Source organism: Pezoporus wallicus, unplaced genomic scaffold, assembly GCF_028554395.1.
Source record: "Pezoporus wallicus isolate ANWC-B61680 ecotype Strahan unplaced genomic scaffold, APGP_CSIRO_Pwel_v1 contig_3489, whole genome shotgun sequence".
NCBI lineage: Eukaryota > Metazoa > Chordata > Aves > Psittaciformes > Psittacidae > Pezoporus > Pezoporus wallicus.
Genome location: NW_026635093.1, coordinates 406,306 through 431,307, shown reverse-complemented (window position 1 = coordinate 431,307; position 25,002 = coordinate 406,306). Strand labels below are relative to the sequence as shown.

The window sequence follows — 25,002 nt, the reverse complement described above, 5'->3', positions numbered from 1 at the left end:
TCAGCAATCCTCTGGGCAGTCTCAATGACAGCTGCCTCATTACACCAGATGCGGTTTAAGCTTTTTCTAACCTTCCCCAATCTGATTCTCCTCTTGCTGCTAGCCAGACGTTATCCTGGTTCAGTCTGGCAAATAACTGTTTTAGGCACTCTTTCTCACACCTCTGAAATGATCCAAACTAAAAACAAATACAAAAGTACCCCTTTGCTCTAATGTCTGAAAATCAGAACCAATACAGATGGAATCATTCGTGTGTCCCTTCCTTTACTCAGTCAAAGCTTCTTCCAAAGCCTGCTGTAAGGAAAGACAAAGGAATGTTGAGTATTACTCATGTCCTGAAAGTATCTTGAGAAGATCTGCTATTTCCAGATTTGCATAATGAATTGCTACTTTGAAGTACATTCAATGATTCTTGATGTTAATGATGGTTTTAGTACTTAGCTTTCTCTTATGTCACCAGCTTATTACCCCTACAGATTCAGATTTGTAAAAGTAGTAATAAGCAAAGGAGATTTCAGCAGCAAATACTCAAGATGACCTGAACATCCCACGGGTTCATCTAAATTATTCAGCATTAAAAAATTTACATTAATGTCTCATGCAGGTTTTAGTGACGCAGCAGTCACTAACAGATTTCCAGTGAAGTTAGAACTCAAAACACAGTCAACATGCTGAGAAAATTTATCTCTAAATTCATTTACGGCTTCTCCAGCTCTGAAAAATCCAAGAACTGTATTTTATTTCAATACTGTATGAGTAAGGTTTTGGCATTATGGAAGTAGAGAGTCTTTTTAAATAATTCCATTAAAACTGTTACATGTAAATCTTTCCATTTTGATGCCAGAATTTCCTCATTGTGATTCTTAAGGGGATTACATAAGATATAGTTTTAAAATTGAAGTTTCTTGTCATAGGTTGAATCATTCCTGATCCTACTTTCCATAGGTGTTAGCTTTTGAGTCTTCTAGCTGCTTACAACTGATAAGCCTTTTGGTTATTTTGTTACTTTATGATTTATGTTACACAGCATTCAGTGAGAAAAGTATCACATAGTAATTACCTGACAAATCTTTATTAAAATTGAGATCTCAGTATTAATCTATTTGACTTTTATTGACTATTTAAGTTCATTGTGATGCTCCTAACCAGGCATAGCAAAGAAAAAGCTCACTCTTGTAGCATGGAAACTAAAATAAAGTTATGTCACGGCTAACCTACCAACCATAAGAAAACTACAGTTCCTGCCTCTTCCCCTTTTCTCTGTTGGCTCTGTTTCTTTAGTTTTGATCACACAATTATGACCTTTGGAGGTTTACAACACTAACAGAGTAGAGTAAATTCACTTACAGTTTCACCCCGCTGCCCTGGATGCCCAGGCAAGCCGTCTTTTCCAGGTGGACCCTGAAATTGTAGGATACATAAATCATTTATTAGCCATCTCTAATTCAGAAAAAAAAAAAGCATGGAATTAGCTGTAAGAACCTCTGATCTTGGTTTTGTTTTTTTTTCTAGACTAGTCTTCAGTACAGTTCAACTGCTCCTACATCAGCTAACTGTAATTTTAATCATACATTTTCTTTGTGTCCTCCTTGATGCATGCATGTTCAAAATGGATTTCGGTAAATTCAGAAACCATGGGAAGAACCTAAACTTATATTTTTCTTTGCTTAATGACTTCTTGTGTTAGCTCTATAGCTCAATAAGCATATTTGTAATCTATACATAAACCACCCCTTACATAAATCTTCTAATATTCACTTCAGAAACACTGAAAGAAAAATAATGTTCCTACTGTTGCACATAGTTCATTAAAAAGATACTTACTGGAGGTCCCTTTGGTCCGGGGAATCCAACAGGTCCTTGAGGCCCTTGTGGTCCCTAGTATAAATGTAACAAAACAAGTGAAGTTTTAATCAGGTTTTTATGCCACTGGATTAAAAAGTTTGCTTAGATGATAAAATATATGCACTTCAGTTATAAAATCTATGAACTCTGTAGATAATGTCTGGTTGTAAGTACAAAGCCTCAGCTCCACTGTGAGATAAATACTGGTAGCAACAATTCACATAGACATTTAATTGCCTGAAAAAGCAATACGAGATTTCCCCCCAAAAGGATTTCTTGAAAGCAATACTGCCTGAATAGGAATGCAGTAAGGAAAAAGAAAATGTATTTCTGCATCTACACCTTGAAACTGTGCATAATAGAGTAGAAATCAACTGTGAGTAAAAAACGTTGTTTTCTATGTTTTACTGTTAGTTGCACTTTTTTCTCATAAATTCCAACTGTACTGACCCTCACATCTTGAAGCTTTTTAAGGAAAAGATCTGCATTTTTTTATTCACAATATGGCTTGCAGATTTCAAGTCACTGGACTGACAGATAAAGTGAGGGAAAAGTGAAAAAAAACACTAGAACACTACCAGCATGTTATCAAAATCACATTTTCTTTTTTGTCATCAAATTTCATTTTAAGGGTACGGATTATTTAATACTTATATATCTGGTAGCAGAAATAGTCTCAGTGGAGTAGAAATGAGTGTTTTATTTTTTGGCTGACACTCACCCCTACTGGGAAGCAAATAAACACCTCACACTTATATTACACAAGTGATACGAGATGTGATGCTCTGAGGTTCTTCATCTCTTTGATCTAATCAATTTCTCTCCAGGGATGCCTTCATCTTAGATTGATCTGCTCACTGTTTTCAGTCTCCACACAATTTCGCTTCCTCATAACCTCTTGGAGCTGTCACAAACTCCTCCCTTCTTGGGGCTCTGCTACTGACCTTCTGGTAGAGTATCTCTGATGTTCCTCCACAGTGTAAAACAGCCTATAGTTCCTTTCTTGGACTATGCCTAGTTCTTTACATCCACCATCCTAGTTAACTCATTCTTCTTTTGAATCCCCAATTGAACTGAATTGAATTGAATTGAATCTCTTTCCTCCCCCTGTGTCTGTTTCTACTTGTCAAATCATCCCTGTTTCATCCAAACTTTCCACTTCATCCTGCTGTTCATGTTCCACTTAGTACACTGTCTTCTGCTTGATATAGAAGTACTTTCAGCTTCTCACTGCAACATCCCTTGGAGTGTTGCCTTCCATATATACTGGCTACAGTCCAGTCTTCCAGTTTGCAACTTCCCTTCTGTTCTACACTACTTCTCCTCCTTACTCCAGGAATCACTGTCCTGATCACTAACCAGGTCTCTTGGACAGTTAAGCAACATTCTGCTTCAGGAATAAAGGACGTAAAAACATTAAAGGTTTTTAGTAAGTGAAAACTTTTTTCATTACTACTCACAACTGCTAAGAAGAAACAACACAAAATTAACCAAATTTTTTTTTCAGACACACAAAGTGAAAATTTGAGATTTCCAGAACACACTCATGCCATGCTCTTATTAGTTGCATGAATGTTCCTATCTTCAGTAAACCACACAATCAAACCATGTGGTCTGATCCTATACTAATTTTTCCCTTTTCAATTTGCTAAGTCATTCTAGCAAAACCACTTTGCTGTTGTTCTGCCAGTCTTTTTATACCAAGCATACACACATTCAGCAAGGAAAGAGTGTAACACATTGACATTAGGGAGCAGGGGAAAATGCAAAAGGAGGCCCCTCCTGAAGAGTAAGACTTGTGGAGAACACTAGAACTTGGGGGTGGGTGCTGAGGAAGTATTTATAGATTCTCTACATGAAATAGGTTAGCACTTTAATGAAACAAGACTACAGAAGAAATGTCTCTTAAGCTTTACAAAATACTTTGGCAGAAAGCATGTCCTCTTAAAATAGCTGAGTTGGTTTTCAAGTGCTGCTATTACAAATCTGATTTATTAATATTGTTTTTCTATATACTGCTATGTAATGGGCCGACTGTATACTGGATTTGGTTACTGATTGGTAAGATACTAGCAAGCAGAAAATTTTATTTTAGCAAGCACAGTAAGATTTCTCAAGCATGCAGAAATTAAGTTGAAGGGAATTCTCAGCTGATCAGAACGGAAAAAGATCAGGCGCTTCAACAAAGAAGGTTCTGGAGGTGGCCTGAGTCACTTGCAAATCCCATAAACAAGCTGCAGCAAATGGGGCATTCGTAAGAGCAGAAGCTGGTAAGTACAACTGAAATTTGCATGGATATATATGAAGTGCATGAGTATAAACAGAAAGTGCATGTATATTCTCTGTGTCCTCTAGGTACAAAACTGAGCTACAGATGAAAGAAGCTTTCAGCAAACTTCAGCTCATAGCTTTCTGAAAAGCATCATTTGAATTGTTTTGTTACTTCTGGTTACTCTGGTCAAAGAAGGGCAAAGACATGTGAGGGAGAACTAAAAATAAAACAACACCCCCTCCTCAAATCACGCTCCTAGTTAGTGGAAAGAACAACATGTACATAAATAGCTTTCACATACCCTTTCACCTGGTGGGCCAGGAGGACCATCATTGCCTGCAGTACCCTAGAAAGGAAAGACAACATGTTCAAAGATTAGACCTCTATTTTATTTAAAATAAACAGGCTGTAGCCAATCTATACAGGGTGCTTGACAATTACCTTAGGACCTGGTTTGCCAGTGGGACCTCTAGGACCTCTTGAGCCTCTTGGACCCTGTCAATTTAACAGAGATGCACTTGCTGATAACTACTGGATACTATAATCAAATCAGAATAATTCTTCACAGTTTAGTGGAGGCAATTAATATTGGAAAGCAAAGTGAAAGTACATACTGTTGGTCCTCGCTGTCCTCTGGGGCCTGGTTTGCCATGTAAACCCTGCAAAGTTCACAGAAATCATCTTAGCAGACACTGTATTTGTGAAATAAAGGTTTTTTTTTTCTTACTGAAGTGGAGGCAAAGTGCAACTCCCTTAGGGTTAAATGTTATTTTAAGGATCTACTTTGAATTTCAATTTACAGTCCTCAATAAAAAAGATTATCTTTCTGATTTCACTGGGACTTGTAGCTAAATGTACTAAATTTGTCTCAGAGTCAGATTCTGTCATTAGAACATTTTAAACTATGTTAAAATAGTAATGAAGATGGCATGCAACAAGCACAGTCCCCTAAAGGATTGGGCATCATTTCTAATGGAGTAGCCTTAAAGAAAAAGTTCCCAGGTTCTCACGGTCAGCTCCATGGAGAAAATAAAGGGGAAGCCTCCCTTTTTTTATAACTGAAATAGGGACTATAATACCTACCAGGATTCTGCACAGAGATACAGAACTTGTACAGAGATACAGAGCTTGCAAGATTACCAGCCCTTAATTTTTTGTTTCAATGTATCTCCTAATCAAATCCAACACATTTCTTTCCTTACACTCCGCATTAGTATTGCTGTGTATTTTAATGCAAAGAAGTTTAAAATTCAAGAGAGTATTCCTTGGATAGAAGAAGGAACCTAGTGACTTCTGCTTTCTGATCTCTGAGGTAAACATGACAGCAACAGAAAATCAGCACAGATGTGTTAGCATAAAGCTTGCTTTTATTTGAAATCAATTAAATGCACACACCAGTTTTCTTGAGGGTTTTCATGTGTGTGGGTGTGCAGGGAGGGTTTCTATTGATTTTATTACACTTATCAAAATTAGTATTATGTGCTGTTCTTAGAATGCTACACAGCTTGTGAACTTCTCAGGGACAATTAGTGTCCTTCCTAGTATTGCTATGTGTGGTAGCATAAAACACAATGATACCCTTTAGGCAAGATTAATAATAACACCTGATTCTCATTACAGAATTATTTTATCATTGATGAGCAGCTTATACTTACCACTTATGTAAGCTACACTTACTACATGTAAGTATACATGTAGTTAAATTCTATTAATTATGTGGTTAGTACCCTAGCTGAATTGAAAGCTTTATAAAGGCCTGATAACAAACCAATATAATCACATTTTTATAATTTGAAGTCTGCTCTTTGATATTGTTTTGCTTTGTTTTCCAATCTGGTATGTTTATTAACAGCCATGTCTCATTTTTCCCAACATGGATGAAATGAGTATCGATTTATTGCTTGCGTCTGTCCATAACAACATATCTTTATCTTAACTAAATTAATACAAGCACAATTTAAACTATACATAAGCAATCCATATGCAACTGGATTTCATACGTTTTATCTCAAACCCACGAATTTCTGCTTGTTTTGTGCTGCAAATTAGAATATATTCCTAGGAACAACAATATAAATTATTTCAGTTTCACTTTAAGTGACTATCGTCTATGAATTCTGACTATGTTCTAATTTCATCACCTTTCTAACAACAAATTGTGCTACGGTCAATTAAGCTTTAGAGGCAGCAGCACAGTGACCTTTTTCTAACTTATATTTCGTTTTTATAGTTTGAAGAACATGCATAACAGATTTTCCCTTACCTGCTCCAAGTAAACAAAGCAGCAAAAGCTGTCATTTTATGTCTTTTAATGTATGCACATGTTCTTCATCTTGTCTGGTATATTTTGCATTTTTGAAGCTCTGCCTATAAAAAAGCTTGTGGCTAATCAGAATTCCTATAAAATACAAACTGAAGTTCCTTGAAGGTAAATTGCATGGTAGCAGAATAATTCATGGGATACAGGAAAATAGTCTTTGCCAACTCATGCAGCTATACTGTCAAGAGAGATTCTTCAGCAAAGGCGATTTCTTTTCTCCTTTTCAAATGTATAATTATGGTAGCATAGGCAACAAAAAAGGGTCTGAATTCCTTTATATTCAGTTTAATATCATAAAGACTGAGATTTAGGATCTCGGTAAGCCTCTGTCTTACTTAGCTGTAGAGGTTCATCTTAATCGTGAAAAGCCTTTTTTCATAGCTCTTTATAAATTTTTAGATGTATCATTCACTTTCAGTGAGTTCCAAAAGTTAATTATCATGCCAAGCATGAATTATCATACCCTTGCGCCTTTCTCTCCATTGGCACCTGGAAATCCTGGGAAACCAGTTGAGCCCTATGTAAGAAATCAATGCAAATATCAGAGCATATCAATAGCAAAACAGTAGCATAGCCAACATTTAATTTCTATGAAAAACACTCCTCCAGACTCATGCACATTGTACATGTCAAACTTACAAGTGTGATGGCTCTGATGAATAGCTATAAATTAACTTACCATAATGCCTCAAGTCCAGAATGCATTAAAAAAATCAATGTATACAATAGACATTATTTGTCATCTTATGAGACAATAAAGTATTAATTAAATCTGCACCATTTAAAAAAAAAATAGTAACAGCCATTAGAAATATCCTGATCATAATGAAGAGGAACAAAAAAAAAAGGCTTCACCTTACAGTAAAATAATTCTTTTGCAAAATAGCTTAATTCAAAATGATTATAAGGCTGCAACATCTGAATAGTGGTGTGATCCTCTATTCACATTACTGACCTGTAAATTACTTCATGTGGTTTAATCCCTAGCTTGATTTAACTGACACCTGCAATTTGTACATGTGCTTATATGTTAATTTCATAATCAGAATTGATTATGAAATTGATTATGAAATTGATTATGATGAGATTATTTGACTTGAAACTACTTCCAGGCATTATTCCTCCTCCTTTTTTATCCCCTCTCCTTCCACTAACTGCCCAGTCTAATCTGAACAGTACTATTTTCTTTATTTCTGGTATACAGGTCCCATGGGACAGCAGACTTGTTACCTGCCAAGGTGTTGTCATTAGGGACTTCGGGTTAAATTGGTGACAGACTTGATAAAATATACTTTTAATTGACTGGAGATGAAAATCAAAGCAGTCTTTGGTTTGGTTGGTCACTAGAACTACTGGCCAGACTCCATGCTGTGAGAATGCATTTATATCTGTGCAGCTTCCTATTGCTAAATGTGGCAAATTAAATGAATATAACAAAAATTTCAACTAGAATTTCTTGACACTCTTCTTTAAAGCATGAACTTTCTTTGTTTGTTTTTTGTTTTTTTTTTTCTTTTTCTTATTTGTATTTTCTCCTTCGTGAATCTCATTTCCCACTATCATTTCAGTTGTTCATTAATGACTTAGGGGCAGTACAACTTGACTGAAACTACTTCTAGCAAAACTCTGACCGATATTCAATAGTGGGAGAAAAGGAAGAGACTTCCTGACTTTTCTTCTTTTTAATTCTTCACCAGTTATAACTTAAAATGTGAATAAAACTATGAAAATTCTACTCTGTGAAACCCAGGCATATTCTTTATAATTGAAAGGCCAGAGGAAAATAACAAATTCTAATGATCAGCCATGAACAAGCATGACCTGGTTGTATATATATTTACAGTACTTTTTGTAACTGTGTTAGTCAAGAGGGACCAGACAAGAGAAACAGTGAAAATTAACAGATAATGGCAGTTCTCTAAGAACAAGTCTGAGAAGGAAAATCATGAAAAGCAAATAAATGACAATAAAAAGAATGGTGTAAACCTTCTTGACAATACCGAGGCAAGGTTTTGTATTTGCTTTACACAGCTAATACGTTTTCTCCTGCTTCTTTTTTTTCTCTCTCTCCCTTATGTTAACTTAAACTGGACTGTGAGTTTCCAAACAAGTCTCTGGTGAGCTGATGTACTGTAGCTGTCATTACTCTTTCTTGGAAGTTTAAGCAACAAAGTAGAAGAGCAAACAGTGAACATAGCTTGAGAACTGTTTTCAATTTTAATGTGGTAAAAATTTAATGTAATGAAATTCTTGATCAATTCCTTGCTGAAAAAAAGAATCAATCAACTTTTATTTGAAGTGTTACATCATTTTTGCTTTTAGAACTGAATAATGTAAAATCTCTTTGATCTCAGACTTTTCAAAAGACAGTTTTGAAGAACAGAGTGTCTGAAATCTCAGACATCTGAGTTAAGAAAGAGAAGCAAGAAAATGTGTCTCTCAAGGGTCTTCGTTTTCATGAATACTTTCTATAGATAGTTGTGTTCAATGGATAAACATTCTTCAAACAGCACTTGACTGAAAGGGCCAAAGTACAGGCCAGAGTCAGAAAAAACACTTTGCTTAGCCAGCTTTAATTTTGACTTTGAAAGTAAAAATAGATCCCAAAGTAAAGTGAACATTTTGCTGCACTTTGATTGTTTAGTTGTGTAGAAAGGGTAGAGGATTGTTTTAGTTGTGATACTTCCTTGTGTGAGTCTTCTTTGAGACAATCTGGAGATGCAATCTTTCCCTAATGATATCCTCTACACTGGGAAATGTCTACAGAATTATGCTTTTATTCCATTTTTTTCTTTCTTGCTAATCACAGAAAAGAGAGCTTGCAATTCATTTAGTATGCCCACTGCCTAAAGCCATGTTAGGATGACCTTCCTCAAAATACGTTTCATGAGAATATATTCAAAATATAAGCCTTCATTTAAACCAGAAGCCACCTAGATGGTTTTCTATTGCAATCAAAAAGGAAAACACATAGCTAAGGATAATGTAGGCATATAATTCAACTAAGGGCTGCGTTTTGTCATGTTTAACAGAAGCAAAAGGAAACCGTGATGAAAATCATAAATTATGTTTCAAAGAAAAGTGGCTTATTTTATGGAAGAAGCAGTAATTCCAGTAAATGGAAACCTTGTACCATTCCCATCAATATCAGTATCCATTTAGTGGTCAAAAGAGTGCTCGCTCTCTTTCAGGCATATCAGCAGTTCCTTTGTTTCCAAATTCTTGTTTAATGCACACCAGTCTGAGTTCGCACAAAAACACAACTCATGAGAGGCTGGCAAAGGTTTGAAGGCAGTCTAGTTAACAGGGAAGATAGTGCTCCTGAAAGAGCTTGCCTTAGGGAATCCAATGTTTTTAAAGATTTTACTTCATAACATGATTGTCAAGAAAGGAAATGTGAAAAATGGCCCTTGCTCTGATGCCCACACCATTTCCCCAAACACAAATAAAATAGCTGCTCTTGTAACTAATGTCAAAGCACAAGATACACAGCTCATTTACAGCTCACCTTTGGACCTTGTCTTCCTGGATACCCTGGCAATCCAGGTACACCAAGCTTACCCTGAAATAAGAAGGCAGTATTAGCTTTTATTTTATCCTCCTCAGTTGTTCAGCAAACTTCTATAGAAAATAATTTTTTTCCACAACTTAGAGTGATGATACTTCATGGAATATAATATTCAATTATTTCAATTTATAATTTTTACTATTAAACACCGCTTTACTTAGTTCCCCAAACTTAAATAACATTCCCTCTCCAATGAATGAGTTCAGCAAAATCAATACCCAGGTGTCTTTTCTGCCTTGAAGTGCTGCATGGGGATATAGGGCTGAGGTGATTAAACTATTCTCTAATGAAATCAGGGTGTTAATATGTTTAAGACAGAATAAATACTTTTTAATTTATACTGTGCTGCTCCATTTTTCACAGATTTTTCATGAAGAATCCATTTTTTCTTGAACAGCTTTAAAATATTTGAGACTGATAAACCATAACCCACTGACTATTGTTGACAACAGATTTATCAACAACTATTATCAACTTGCTATGTTCAGAAAGGACAACAGGATGAGCAGTCTGATCAACACTGACGTTAACAACCTAGAAATGAAACACAATATCCTGCCCCACTGAGATGTTTTCGTCATAACTCTAGAGGATGAGTGAGGGTTTGCCACTTTCAAAAGCAAGGAAAAGCAGTTTGTCTTTAAAATATCCCACAAAGAAAGGTGTGAACCTTCTTGGTAATACTGGGACAAGGTTTCTTATTTGCTTTACACAGCTAATAGGTTTTTCTGCTTTCTTTTTTTTTTTTTTAGGTCTTTGCCTTTTTTTTTTATTCTTCAGACTATCACATTTTGGAGAAGATCTCAATGGAGCAGATATGTTTATCCAGTATAAGATGGTACTCTAAGATAAGGAAAAAGAGGAAGGAGAGACCTGGATGGGAAAAGAAATTTGCTCAAAGAAACATGTTTATTCATAAAAAATGCAGGACATGAATATACATGTTGTATATCATTATATTCACGTAAGTGCATGTGTCAGGAACAGACATTATTTTAAAGAATGTTATAATTTATGGAAATAATACAATGCTTCCAGTTCTGTGTAAAACCAAAACAAGCTGAACACATTACAATAAACAGAATGTTCTGCAGCATGATGGTGTGTCAAACTCTCGCAAAAATCAGTGTTAGTTTTGTCCCTGATTTTATGATTAATCAAGCTCAGTTGCTGGGTTTTGAATGAGGGTATGGATTGTTTTTTTTGATGATAAGCTCTTCTCTGATGTGTTCTTCATTTTTTTTGGCACCATACCTGGCATATCCTTTATTAAGCAAATCCAGCCTTTGACCTATCTGGGCAAGAGAGTTTCCTTATCACAGGATCATTTGAAAATAAAAGAGACTACTCTGGCACTTTCATTACTACAAAGAGTCGTATCTTTGCCTTAAATAAGTCATAAGAATGACAAGGGAATACAACACTGATAACCAGTCTTGCAAGCACTTTCCTAATACTGTAGAGAGATCTAAGAGTTCACAAAGATTATTCTAGTCTTTGTGCTAAAATAAATATCACAGAACCAACATCACAGAACTCTTCTCTGAGACTGACACACTCTTTTCTAACCAAGTAACCACAGACTATCCAGAGAAGATGCTTGACTTACAATGGCCATGAAAAGGTATAAATATTTGTAGAAAAGGTAAAACTTTGGGTCTAAAATTCGAAGCCCAGCTACCAGTGTTATCAACACCACTATCTTTTTCAAGTATCTGATAGTTAGGGCTCCAGATTCTGGACTTGTCAGACTGTGACTCCCGTATATGTCGCTGTGAAGAAGAAATGCTTGAAAACACAAACCTATGTTCATATTGAGTAATTTCAATAACAGGAACTGAAAATAACTTAAATTCATATTTAAAAAGTAACAATTATAAAACAAAGTTTATTTGGTTTTGGTTTGGTTTACTTTCTTTTTACTTAGGTTATAAAGACTTGTGACTCTTTTGTACGTGTTCTTAGTTAATTATTCTGCAGATATCATGACAACAATACGCATTTTTGTCAGCTCAGTGATACAGAAAATAACCATTGCCATGAAACGCACAGTTCTTTCTGAAGAATACAAATATATTGTGAGTGAAGATAGTATGACCCTTAGTACTGTTTAATACGTATAATATGACCCTTAATATTGTGGATTGTTTTTGCTGATCTAGTTAAAACTGAGTACATTGGCTTTCTGGTGTGAACTCAGGTTGGATTCATGCAGGAGAATAGTTCTGAGTTTCCTTTTTTATATGTTCTTTGATTTGTGACATAATGAATCAATTCAATGACCTAATAGCTGGTGAGATATCCTGCAAAATTGTGGAGAGAGCAGTGATTCATAAATAATTTGCAGTAGTTAAGTAAACCTAAGAATAAATCTTTTTATCTTTTTTTTTTTAAAGAGTGAACTGAGTTTTTTATTATATACTTCTCTGAGAGTTTATGAATGACATTATGCTGACATTATAACCCTAATATCTTTCTAAAGTTCTACTAACGATATACTTGCAAAAAGTAGCAGCTTTTGATGAAAAGAGAGCTTGTTCCAAAGTTTGCTGAATATATTTTTTAATTTCTTGCAAAACTCTTAACTGTGAACCTTATTATCTTTTTAGTGGAACCAAATAATTACTAAGATTTCAGTGAATACTTTCAAAGGCTGTACATAGATAAAAAAGACAGAATAATCCATCATGATGTCAGATGGGATATTGCTGGAAAATAGTAGCTGTTCCAATTTCAGAGATAGCAAAACTGAGAAAGAAATGTAAAATGCACCTCCTGTCCCATTCTCTTTAAGACGGAACTAGCATTAAGGCCACAGTTAAATAAACAAAAAAAAAAAAACCAAAAAAAAAGGGGGAAATATTCTTCCCTAGGTTCTCACTTTAGTGTAATATAGAATACGCATTTCTGAACCATCACTTTTATTTTAGCATTCTTTCCTACTTATCCAACATTCCACTGCTGAAATCACCTTTGTTTTCTGATGCTGTCACACAGTGAGATATGGTACCTACACATGCATTCCTCAGCCTCATTTCCTCCTTTGTGTCAATCTCCAGTGTTTTTTGTTGAGGTCAAGATTCTACAGAGATTTGTACTTACCTTTGAGCTTGTTCTCTCCTATTTTTCATAACACCACCCTTTTTAACAGCCCCTTTCACTTTTTTCCAACCCTACTTTGGATTTTTATTTTGTTTCAAACAATCTGCATGTCACAATTTATTATAATATGACTGTGAATATTGATTCATTCTCCAGCAGCTCCTTTATCCTCCGTTGTGCCCAGCTGTTTTCTTTACATCATGTTTCCCTTAGCTGGCATGCACTGCACGTAATATGGAGTAAGGATTTAGCTGCCTTATGTGCTGATGAAGTACTATAATGCCTTTCTGTATACTTACAAATAATATCAGTGACTCCCAGTACTTGTTCAAATGTGAGCTCCAGTGATCTGCCATAGTAGTGTCTCATAAAGCCTACTGTTAGGTAGCTAAAGATTTTGCAGATATGAAAACTTTTTTTTTTAAGTGATGAAGAACATACCTGTTCTATGTATGTTATGAGGCAATTACACGGTTATTTAGTAGATATCTGACTACTGACCTTTTCTCCAGCTGGGCCAGCAGCACCTGGGTCCCCAGATGGACCTGCTCGACCTTTAGGACCTTCTGGACCATCTTCTCCTCGTGGACCTGGCTGACCAACTTCTCCCTAAAACACAACACATTATAAATATGGCCTTTGTGCATGTATTAAAGAGCCTACCCACAATTACTTGAAAATAAGTTTCCAGTAAATGTAAAAAAAGATTAGAATCAAAGAATCATAAAATGGTTTGTGTTGGAAGGGACCTACAGGGGTCATCTAGTACAACCTCCCTGCAACAGAGACACACTTTCAACTAGATCAGGTTGCTGAAAGCCCTACCCAATTTTCAATGAGGAAAATACCACTGTGTATGTTCATTATATGAATGCATATATATATATATATTAGGCACTGAATATTACTTTCAAGAGTGCAAGAACCCAGTCGCTCTGGCTGAAGAGAGGTACATCTGGAAACAGTGTATTCTTATTCTCTCTTCCCTAAATTCTTCTGAAAGCACTCTGATAGTCGATAGAAGAACGTCTGTATTTAAGTACTAATGTGGATACCATCTTCCCAGTTATTTATATATACAGACACCAGATACAGGCTAGAAGCCTCTTGCGAGAAGTTATTTTAGAACCTCCACAACACTTTCTACGAAAGAAACTGCTCATTGGGTTAAATAACACTTCATTTTGGCAGATATTTGCAATATGCTATGTTGGAATGGAAACACCTTTATCCTAGATAAATTAATTTTCCTCAGGCAAACACTAGAGATCTTGGAATATGCTTGGAATAAGCACAAGCTTAGTGAAAAGGATATCCAAGACTGATATTCTCTTCCAACTTATAACCCTGCCATTATTGACTCACAAGAACCAAACCTCTGGCTCAAATCTGTGCATGCACAGAGAACAGAAATAATTTGAGCTACTAGCTCTTATGTCATTTTTGGTTTACATTTATTTGTTCACTGATCCTTTCAAAATAATAACACTGAAACTTTTTAAGAACATATGGGTTATGAGTAAATGCTTACCCGGTCACCTTTAAGGCCCATGTCACCTTTAAATCCTGGAAAACCATCTTCACCCTAAAAAAAGCAGAAATGCATATAATGACTTTTAGTAACAGAGAGGACTCTTTTTGTCACGGGTAAAAGAAGAAAATACATTCACTACAGAATATACTTAGCAAATATATTCTGTAATGAGATGGTCAGACCCCAGCAAATCAAATATGGCTGTTGCTATTTCAGAGAAAGTATATCAGTGCATTACACAGAATTATTTTTTTATTCAAAAGTTTCTAATAACAACTGTTTAAAGCTGTTTAAAATCTGCTTAAAGATGCAGACAATACAGTTCTCCTGTTTTACTATGAGTTACCGTGCAAAGCTCTTTTTTAACGCCTAAGCTTTTTTTTTGATAATCAGTCTTTTAAATAAGGTCATCCATTCAATTAACTAAAAAAAAAATTGGTGGCAAATTATTCAGTGTTTTTCTTCTTGATAGCAGGATCTCCTTTTGAATTAATTTTTCTTTTAAACTAGTGTCTTAATAGAATAATGAAAACAAATAAAAAAAAAAGGCTGGTTATCACACCTTAATTAAAAAAAAAAAAAAAAAAGACAAGTATTAGTGTTTATAACCTAAAAGAAGAAGTAGTCACATGTAGTAGTTCAATCTCTGGCAATACTCAGCCCTACCTGCTTTCACTGGATGACATGATTGAAAGAAAGTAGGAAAACATAATGGCCATTACGATTAAATCCATATACAGTGGCAAAATGGGTGCACACTGGTGTTATTCCTAGTGGGAATTACTTATTTACTCTGTATTTACTGATGGAGAATTTACTCTATGCATTTTAATAGGCCTCCATGCTGAAGGTGAAGCAGAAAGTACTTTTGACAACTTTCATTTATGCCATTAGAAGTTAGTTTACATACAAACAGAAATCTCCAGAGTTGCTGAGTGGAGCTGTTCACGACTTGATCTAGTATAACTGAACAGCTTTGGGTTTGCTCTTTCTTAGACTGTATGTAGTTGTATGAGTTCATCATACAGCTACTGTTCTAATATCCATACAACAAAGATTATTGACTGTGTTTTTATTGGATGCTTTCTTATGTCCTGGGAGCAAAGGTCTTTGTGATGAAAAGCACTGAAATGTTCAGTATTTTTTAATATGCTGAAGCAATATTGCTAATTTAGTAACTAAGTAACATCTGGACTGTCAATAAAGCCAGGAAAGAGTGCTACTGTGCTCCACATTACTGAAAAAAAAAAAACAAACGACTAAACAAAAAACTACAAGATGGACTTTCTGTTTCATCCTCACTTCGAAAAAGAAGTTTGCATTTCGCATTCCTGTGCTTACAAAAGCTTTATCTTCTCCCTGTCAGCTAGTGAGCCAGATTGCAAGGCTAAAGGCCTTGATTTTGCTCAGAAGCAGTCATAGTGCATGAACAAATAACCCTAGAAAGGGTGACAGAAATAGATTTGCAGTAAACAGCTCAAAATTGGTGAAGAGACAAAAAAACAAAGAGGTAACCCATTGTGATTCACTGAAAAAATATACTAAAAAGCCTTCTAAAAGCAGGTTTCCCATGCTTTCTAAAGAGTAAAACTAATCTTTATACAGTCATTGCACAGATTAAAATTTCAGGGTAGTCTTTCTTAAATTTTAGAAAGAGATGAAAAAGAGTGCAGAATACATGGGAAAATAAAAAACAACTTTAGTTGTGTAAGTTGCTCACTTATGTCCATGGTCAATAATAATTGAATGAGAACACTTTGCAACATATCAGCAATGACTGATCGCACACTAGCTACTGTCCAAATGGCTTTCAAAGGAACTGAAACTCTTCTTCAGCTTTCACAGTGAGGTTCCAGCTACTGAGATCTACAAGAGGATGATTTTATTCTATGTGGGAGGAGAGAGCTGAACGCTCTATTTCCTCTTCTGCTGCTAACAAAGAATAAAATAGCTAGAGTTCTAGTCAGATTTACTACAGAGACAGACGCCTCTTCTGATATGCCTTGGACCATTCCAGATCTACAGAGCCTTTCCTAAATGATCAGTGTATTTATTTCTGTCTCTTACAGTGATTTCCCTCATGTAATGGCATCTGAATAATGTCAGTAAAAAAGGCCTGTGTAATACTGTGTGGACAATCTGCGAAATGTCTATGTGTGACCTTTTGGAGTATTCACTAGAATTCAGTCTCTTATTGCAACTGTGAGATCAATACAGAAATATTGTGAAGATCATGATAATCAGTATTCACTGATGCACACACATATATACACACGCGTATCAAGCTTATTTATATGCGAGACCTGTATTTTGTCCTAGATGGATATTAATAGTTTAATAAGGAACAAGAAAAAGGTGGGGCTTTTTGAACTGTCCTGTCTCCACAGGTATTAAGCACACTCTTTTTTATCCTAGATTTAACGAGCAACTTTAAAATAAGTATGCGGATTAGACAGACTGTGGTTTAGGAAAGCCTGAAAATGTACAGCAGCTCTTGGCATCTGAGCATGAAAGACAGATCTCTAGTGCTGAAATCAAGGCTTTTCAAGAAGACTGAGTCTTCTGCTTTAGAAATAGCTATAAATATCTGCGTAGTAGCCACCGGAGCCACAAGGCTGAATTTGCCTGTGCAGTCAGGAAGTACGACTGATGGTGTTTGTTATCTGTCTCGTTCTGAGTGCTGAGGAAAGTGGGAATTTAAACAATTCTGGCTGTAGCTTTAGCCACTGTGGACCATCAGAAGTCAGTATAGATCGCAGTAGTTGGTGTTTGCTCTAGTAAGAGCTCTACATATAGAATTAATGGTACTGGGAGGATGTAAAAGCTTTCTTCATGTTCATATACATGCATCTGGCTGGGGCTGTCCAACACTCTGGCAAAGCCAAAGATCTGAAACAAAAACACCTGTAACCTAGAAAGCCATTGGAAGATGTATATTAAAAAAAAAACAAACTCTAGCCTACCGCTTTTTCAAAACAGGTAAAATAGCACTATTGTCACCACAAATCTCTCTGAGGCACAAGTTTCTTAGTATCCACTATAGTATTAACAAGAGAGGGGATGCCTAATTCTCTGCTGTAAGAGCACCTTAGAGAGAAGTTACTTAAACTGGAGCAAAGAGAATCCTAAACCATTCTAACAACTGAAGGGTTTATATTCACTTTGTACCAGTGTAAATAACCATGGAGGTCACTGACTTATGAATTGGGCTTGCTATGTCCCTAGGGTAAGGCAAAAATAAACTCACTGCTACAAGAGAAAACACATTGCAGTGAAGGAGACAGAAGACAACGCAGTGAAAAAAAGGGAAAGGAATTAAAAGTAGTCAGATTTACCTTTTCACCTTTGGATCCCTTGAGACCACGGACACCATCAGCTCCCTAAAGAAAGAATATAAAGAATTACCCACATGCACATATTCAAAAAATGGTAGAGGGAGGAATCCAGTAATTAAATCTTACCTTTACACCACGAGGACCTGGATAGCCAATTGGACCCTGAGGACCTGGAGGCCCCTAAAATACATTGGAGTAAAGAACCTTTGTTTGTACAGTACTTGGTCAGCAAGCAGTTCTATTCCAAGTCCATCTTTGTTCTTTCACTATAATGCAGCATGAGTGAGACATCAAAACAACAGTTGGCTGCCTGCCTCTAGGAAAAGTCGTATCACATATCAAAGTCAAGTTCAATATCACTATAAAATGATTAAGAGAATTATGAACTTGGTTCTACTTGTATATTTCAGAAAAATCTATCCACAACATAAATTATCTGAAACAATGGTCATTGGGAAAAGTAACAAGCAAACAAAACCAATCTGTGTCTGAGGATGCTTCATTGATGATTCTCCAATGTCTGAAATGGACAGATAATAAAATCTTTCCCTAATGGGGCCTTTCCAACTGTCTTCTCACAACACCTCTAGACTGCTAACATCTCTGAGAAATAAAATTTTCCATCAAATTTGGCTGAAATTGATCAGTAAATTCAAAAGAAATAAGGAACAACTGACAAAATGGTCACACACACCTGTACTTTCAAAACATAAATGCTCTGTGTAAGCTTCATTTTCTCAAGGAATCAGGATAAAATCTACAAGCCTTTAACAGAGAACATTTTGGACACAAATACTAACATGCTGGTTTCAGTGGAACTGTACTTTCTGAGCTGTTCATTCATTCATGCTATTTATTCAGACTATATTTCAGTATTGCCACTGAAATCAGTACTGGAACTGAAACTGATTTCAGCTGCTATAAAGGGTGCTATTCTGGATAAACGAAGGTCAATACTGAGCCAGCAGAAAGATTTAAAGAGCTCCAAGATATTCAGTGCTTCATAAATAAATAACTTTTCACTGGAACTGAATTAAAGATGACCTCAAAAATACAATGAACATGCATGCGTTTGTACAAGGTTCTGAAGAGCCCTTGTCGGTACTCTATACAATGGAATTGTAAACTGAAACTATTTGCAAGTTATTTATATGAAATGCATGCAATTTTCATTGATTGTCATTCTGTCAACTCTATAATCAGTTTTATTTTCAAAGTTTAATCTCTATAGTATTTAGAATTTCCATAATATTTAGAATATAATAAATATTTTTGTCTGCACACAGATGCTTTGAATGCGCCATGAGTTTTCTAGTAACTTCCTAAACAGTTCTTGGAGCAACAATGTGTCATAAAGCTGAAAAACTGCCAAAGCTTTTCTTGAAAGCTATGCAAATAAATGGAAATAAATGGAAAAGTTTTAAAACTCACCAATGCACCTTTATCTCCAGACTGACCCTCTTTGCCAGGATGACCCTGATTTAAAAGAAACATATCTGATTTGTGAAATACTCATTTTTTGGTAGTAACATTTTATTATAAAACTGCAATTATTTAAACACTTGAATTTCAGGTCACTCATCACCCTTTTTCTGTATTAGAACACACACAAGCACAAAATGCTGAGAAAAGATGTTCTTAAAAGAACTTAAATTTAATTTAAAAATTAAATTTAATTTAAAAAATTAATTAAATTTAATTAAAAATAAGTTAAAATTAAACTACATTTAATTTAAAAATACTGATTTAATTTACATAATAAAGAAGAAACCGAACAATAGTTATGTTAATGTTTTCAGGACTATCCCGATCACCCCTTTTGTTTAGGTAATGTTTCAGCAGTAAGAGTTTATAATGCAAGACATTGTCAGATTTGATTCTGAAACAAGCAGGGTGATTAATATTACACATTCCTAAAATTATTTAAAAGATTATGGAATTTGCTGCAGAAGCCAACAGAAGGCTGATCTAGCCCTAACGTTCTATGTCTTTGTTTTAAAGTGTGACTTACTTTTCAGACAAAATACGTTTCTGTGTTAGCCTGTGTTTTGCATCACTGACATTAATACTACACTCAAAATATTAACTGATCCACTGTTTTCCTTTCTTGAAGAAATTATCCCAAAATGCTGCAAAATCTATACGTAATTTAATGCAACTAAAGGTTAATAGACATTTAAGAGAATCAGTCGGGAATTTATCTTCATCAGTCTTACTAGAGAAGCATAGTGAATCTTCACATTTGCCAAGCATGTATTCCCACATAACATGCAGCCAGTTACTAAAACTGTTCATGTTTCAGTGTCACTGACATTGCAAAATGTTTTCAGTGTGTCAAATGCGATATGATTTTGATGTGGCTGTTAATCTTATATGACAAACCCCTGGTGCTTACATTCAATTTTCTGGCCTTCGAAAACGGTTTAAACTATATTCTTTATTAAAAGAATTAAAATAAAAAGCATTTGATAGCTGCTTACCAGTGATGGCTACTTTTCCTTTAAACTGTTTGTCTTACTAATAGTAAAGATTTGTTATTTGCTTGTTTAAATCTACATATATCAGTTTTTTAATCCTAACCTCCCAGAATACCCATTCTTGAGCATAAAATTAAAATCTCAATCCAGTTAGAGGTCTCTATAACATGAAATGACTTTAAAAATGCTGCTAATAAAGACTGTATCCTTTTAGATTTCTATTAATTCCAGTATAATATACCACTTTAAACAATGTCTCACCTTCAAAATAGAAGGACATTTCCTCATACAGAAGTGAAATGAAATAGCTAGTTTTCTTCATCTCCTGAAAAAAAATGCTCTGGAGCTTCCATCAGATCTTAACACAGATACCATGGAAGCAGCTACAAAGCTCACTGCAGCTGGGAAGGTACTGTTTATTGCCTTCAATCACTAGTGTAGTTCTATGTTTGTAAATAGGTCATATCAATCAAAATGGACTGAAGTTTAACCTGCCTCTACAGCAGTTCCTCTGAACAAACCTGACTGTGCATGAGGGAGATAATTTTGGGTGGGTGCACTCATTGAGTTAGTTTTTTTCACAGCAGCCCATTTGATGCTGTGTTTTGGATTTATGACTCAAACTGTCTAGATAACACAACAGTGTTTTAGCTATTGCTCAAGTGCTTGTACAGTGTGGTTTTCTTGCCTCATTCTAATCCCTCAGACAGCAAGCTGAGGGTGAGCAAGAGGCTGAGAGGGGACACAGCTGGGAGAACTGACCCCAACTGACCAAAGGGATATATCACACCATACCATACCATACGATGTCATACTCAGCAGTAAAAGCTCAGGGAAAGGAGGAAGGAGAGGACATTCACAGTTATGGTGTTTGTATTCCCAAGTAGCCCTTACGCATGCAGTCAGTTCTGGTCTTCTTATCCTGCTGAAGTCCCATTTAAGAAACTTAGATTTAACTTGAAATATTGTGAGGGAAAATGGCAAGGGGAAGAGAGACATGACCTGAGAAGAAACACTGACTGCCTAATGTCTCTTGGTGGTACAAAAAGATGATGCTTTTGATACAACTAGTGTATATCCATGTAATTATGAAAAATGATTCCATTTAAGTTTAGGGCCTGAACTGTAAGTGATACTGCTTCAGGTGGTTATATACTCTGTTCATGTGAGTGAATGCATCCTCTGAGCTAAGCTGAATTCCTTAATGATCACAAGATTCTAAATACTGTCTGTCCTGGTGCAGACAATGAAAGAAGCAGCTAAAACATGTAATATGCACCTTAGGTCAGGAAGCAGAGAAAGATCTAGTCTCTTCTGTGTTTCCTCAGAGAACAAATGCTGAGTATTTTTATAGATGATTTGCTTTGCCATACTGACATAGTACGACTACAGTGAAGCAATGTCTAGCCCTTTGTCAGTTAAGAGTATTTACATGTTCCTGCAGATGTTTCAGATGCATTTCATCATCTGGAAGCACATTTTAAAAGCCCACAGCCATTTTTAGCAGCTGCTTTAAAGATGTCATTCTTTGATTTTTAACTATTCCAACAAGTTTTAGGAGAGTTTTAGATTGATTTGATAATGCGGCTGCCAACTAGAACTACCAGTGCTCCAATTTCTTTTTGCAACATGGGTATCCAGAAATACTGGTTACTTACAGGAGGCCCATCAGAACCAGGAAGGCCAGGCAGGCCAGGCTTGCCTTGAGGTCCCTAAATGCAATAACAGAGACACATCTTAAGAACAACAGTGAACATTCTATTATTTACAAGGATAATGGAGTGTCATCCCTGCTGAGGACTGGCATGCCCTAAGCCAGCAAACTACCATAAATGTTTTTAGCATTTTAAAACAACTGGCAAACCCACTACAGCTGTAGAGAACAATAATAACGTTTTTTTTAAAGCAACAAATTAGAGAGGAAAAAAAACCTACCCCAGACCCAATACATTTAACTCTAAGAGCCAAGAATATAAATATATTTATACATAAATATCTCGATATAGATATCAGGGATAAACCAAAACTATGACAAAGCTAAATCCAGAAAGATACTATCATAGAATATGTGAGCACAAGGCCAATTCTTACACTCTTTAGCCAATGTAAATCACCTATATTTATGAGAACAGGCTTCAGGAATTATCTATGAACATGGAAACACACAACACAAGGTGGGGAAGAACTCTCCAGTGTACAAAGTTAACTATTATTTAGAATTTCAGGAATGAAAGGATTCACCATATGAAAGATGCCAACAAGACCAAGAAGTAAAGAATACAGGTTACAGAACTCCAGCACTCATAGTTGAAAGGCATGGTATATCTGTGAAAGCCTCTTGAATGCATATATTGTGGACCTAGCCCATTTTGTTAGAATAATACTTCTGCGACACGCAGGAAGGTAAAATGCATGTATATCAATTCCTAAAATCTCCTTCAATTTCTTCTGAACTGTATATTAAACAGTGAAGAGAAGCAAAATCAAAGAAGACTCAATAGAGCAAGAATTCAGCAAAAGGGGGAGAAAGGTAAAATTAGTGTAAAATTCAAAACTGACATTTCTGAAATTAATAGAAGACATGTTTCAAACCACAAGAACACGTACAAACAGAGATTAGGAAAAAGAACACAAAGTGGCACACTACAGTATGTCAATTACACTGCAAAGTTATGTCAAAATGTAATCCTTGAGAACAGAGAACTTGGGTGGGTACAACTTTGTTATAAAAAGAGATTAATAAAAATCATTTTCACAGCTTGCTGTGAAATTAATCAACATACAACTACATGCTGTTCAATATTGTAGATGAGATTATGAAGCTAATAACAGAGAATTAACTGAAATTAAAGGGAGGAAATGATGCTTGTGTAAGTGTTTATAGGAGAAGACAGACAGGCCTCCGTTGGCTATTCATTTACTTAATGATTTCAGGAATATCTGCTAATTTTTAGATCTTAGCTTACTATTCTGTGAAACACAGCAAAGCTCTTAAACACACAAGCAAGGCTGCTGCACAGAACTGACTGTGAAATACCAGAATCATGCTGTAACTTACTTTTTCACCAGGAGGTCCGATAGGACCTTGAGGACCAGGAAGCCCCTGTTAAAAAGAAACCAGTGTGAGAAACCAGGGAGAACAATATACATACATTCACCCTACTAAAGGTCCCTCATCATTCTGTTTAAACATACTGGCAAATACAAGTGGCTTCCCCCCCAGCCCCCCCTTACAAGTTAGATCAGGAGTTTTGTGTGAGCATTTTGCACAAGTCACTATTCTGGCAGTGGGTCTGTAACAAGATCCTATTCAGAGTTCTCCTCCAGGTGTGGCCGTTCCTGTTGCATTCCAGGAACACTGAATGAGTCATTTTTCTCCTGAATGAAAAATCCCTCTGAAAGCTTTACTTGAAAACTCTGCTCCCACTGCCCAGAGTACGTTTGCAGTGTTATTTATAAAATCATTGAAGCTTTATCGGTTTTGCACATTAAATGCTAACCTTTTAGTAATTCACATCTATTAATCATTTGCTGCATGTTACATCATACATCTTGAGAGTTATTTTACACTTACCTGTGGGCCTGGAATTCCTTGCTGACCAGGAGGTCCTGGTTCCCCTTGAGGACCCTACCATACAAAAAAAATACCAGGGCATTAGGTCTGCATTTCTGCACTACAGATCTTAATTGTCAGTGCTAAAAGGAATACAGACTCATCACTGTTACTCCCTCTTTAAAGTCTACCACCAATTTTCTATCCAGACTGACTTTTTTTTTTTTTTTTGTTAATGCTAATTAACATTATGTTTGGGTTTTTTTTTCAACAGAAAATAACAGACCATATGTAGGACCTAAGCATTGGAGTCCATGGTGCTAAAGGAGCTTGACAGAAAGCATGGTTAGGCCTTTTGGCTGAAGACTGAGTAATAGATGGCTTCTCTTTTCTATGTAAAATCATAATGAACCTGAATATTCTGACAAAAAAGCTTAATTAAGTGGAAGAAATGGCATAGTGGCAGGGGCAAGAGAATGTGGAAAGGATTCTTAGAACCCACACCCTTTTCAGTTCCCAGCTTACTTACCATGTTTCCTTTTGGGCCAGAAGGTCCATCAATACCTGCAATGCCCTACAACACACAATATAAGCATGAGATACTTTTGGTGGACTTCCATTTTGCTCCTGGAAATTGCAAATACAAAGCAGTTCATACGTACAGGTTGTCCAGGGGGACCAGGTGTACCTCTGGGGCCCAGCAATCCCCGTGGCCCCTGTAAGAGATGAAACACTTATTAACACCCCCATGCCTCTTTCTGAACAGAGACGCCCAGCAGCAGGACTGGGCAAGGAATGTCACAGGAATGTCATATTTGAGCTTGATGATCTTAAAGGTCTTTTCCAACCTAGTTAATTCTATAGGAAGGATGAGGGGAAGGCAGCATGAGGGTTGAGAGACAAAGAAAGAAAGAAAGAAAGAAAGGAAAAAATCACCAGTAACAGATTCTCTTGAATCAGAGAATTAACCAGGTTGGAAAAGACCTTTCAGCTCAC

General features: G+C 35.9%; 1 protein-coding gene across 13 annotated transcripts in view; it reads right to left on the bottom strand.

Moving 5' to 3' along the window:
* The window catches only part of COL11A1 (collagen type XI alpha 1 chain), a 456,680-nt gene that overhangs the window by 58,724 nt on the left and 372,954 nt on the right, over positions 1 to 25,002 (bottom strand). For all 13 annotated transcript variants that reach the window (XM_057401629.1, XM_057401639.1, XM_057401646.1 and 10 more), the window contains 17 exons: positions 24,669 to 24,722; positions 24,536 to 24,580; positions 24,028 to 24,081; positions 23,512 to 23,556; positions 22,112 to 22,165; positions 19,408 to 19,452; positions 18,103 to 18,156; positions 17,977 to 18,021; positions 14,639 to 14,692; positions 13,609 to 13,716; positions 9,946 to 9,999; positions 6,901 to 6,954; positions 4,732 to 4,776; positions 4,559 to 4,612; positions 4,419 to 4,463; positions 1,825 to 1,878; positions 1,348 to 1,401 (listed from right to left, as the gene is read on the bottom strand). In XM_057401629.1, coding sequence (XP_057257612.1) covers positions 1,348 to 1,401; positions 1,825 to 1,878; positions 4,419 to 4,463; positions 4,559 to 4,612; positions 4,732 to 4,776; positions 6,901 to 6,954; positions 9,946 to 9,999; positions 13,609 to 13,716; positions 14,639 to 14,692; positions 17,977 to 18,021; positions 18,103 to 18,156; positions 19,408 to 19,452; positions 22,112 to 22,165; positions 23,512 to 23,556; positions 24,028 to 24,081; positions 24,536 to 24,580; positions 24,669 to 24,722 — 918 coding nt within the window. The remainder of the gene's footprint in view (positions 1 to 1,347; positions 1,402 to 1,824; positions 1,879 to 4,418; positions 4,464 to 4,558; positions 4,613 to 4,731; positions 4,777 to 6,900; positions 6,955 to 9,945; positions 10,000 to 13,608; positions 13,717 to 14,638; positions 14,693 to 17,976; positions 18,022 to 18,102; positions 18,157 to 19,407; positions 19,453 to 22,111; positions 22,166 to 23,511; positions 23,557 to 24,027; positions 24,082 to 24,535; positions 24,581 to 24,668; positions 24,723 to 25,002) is intronic.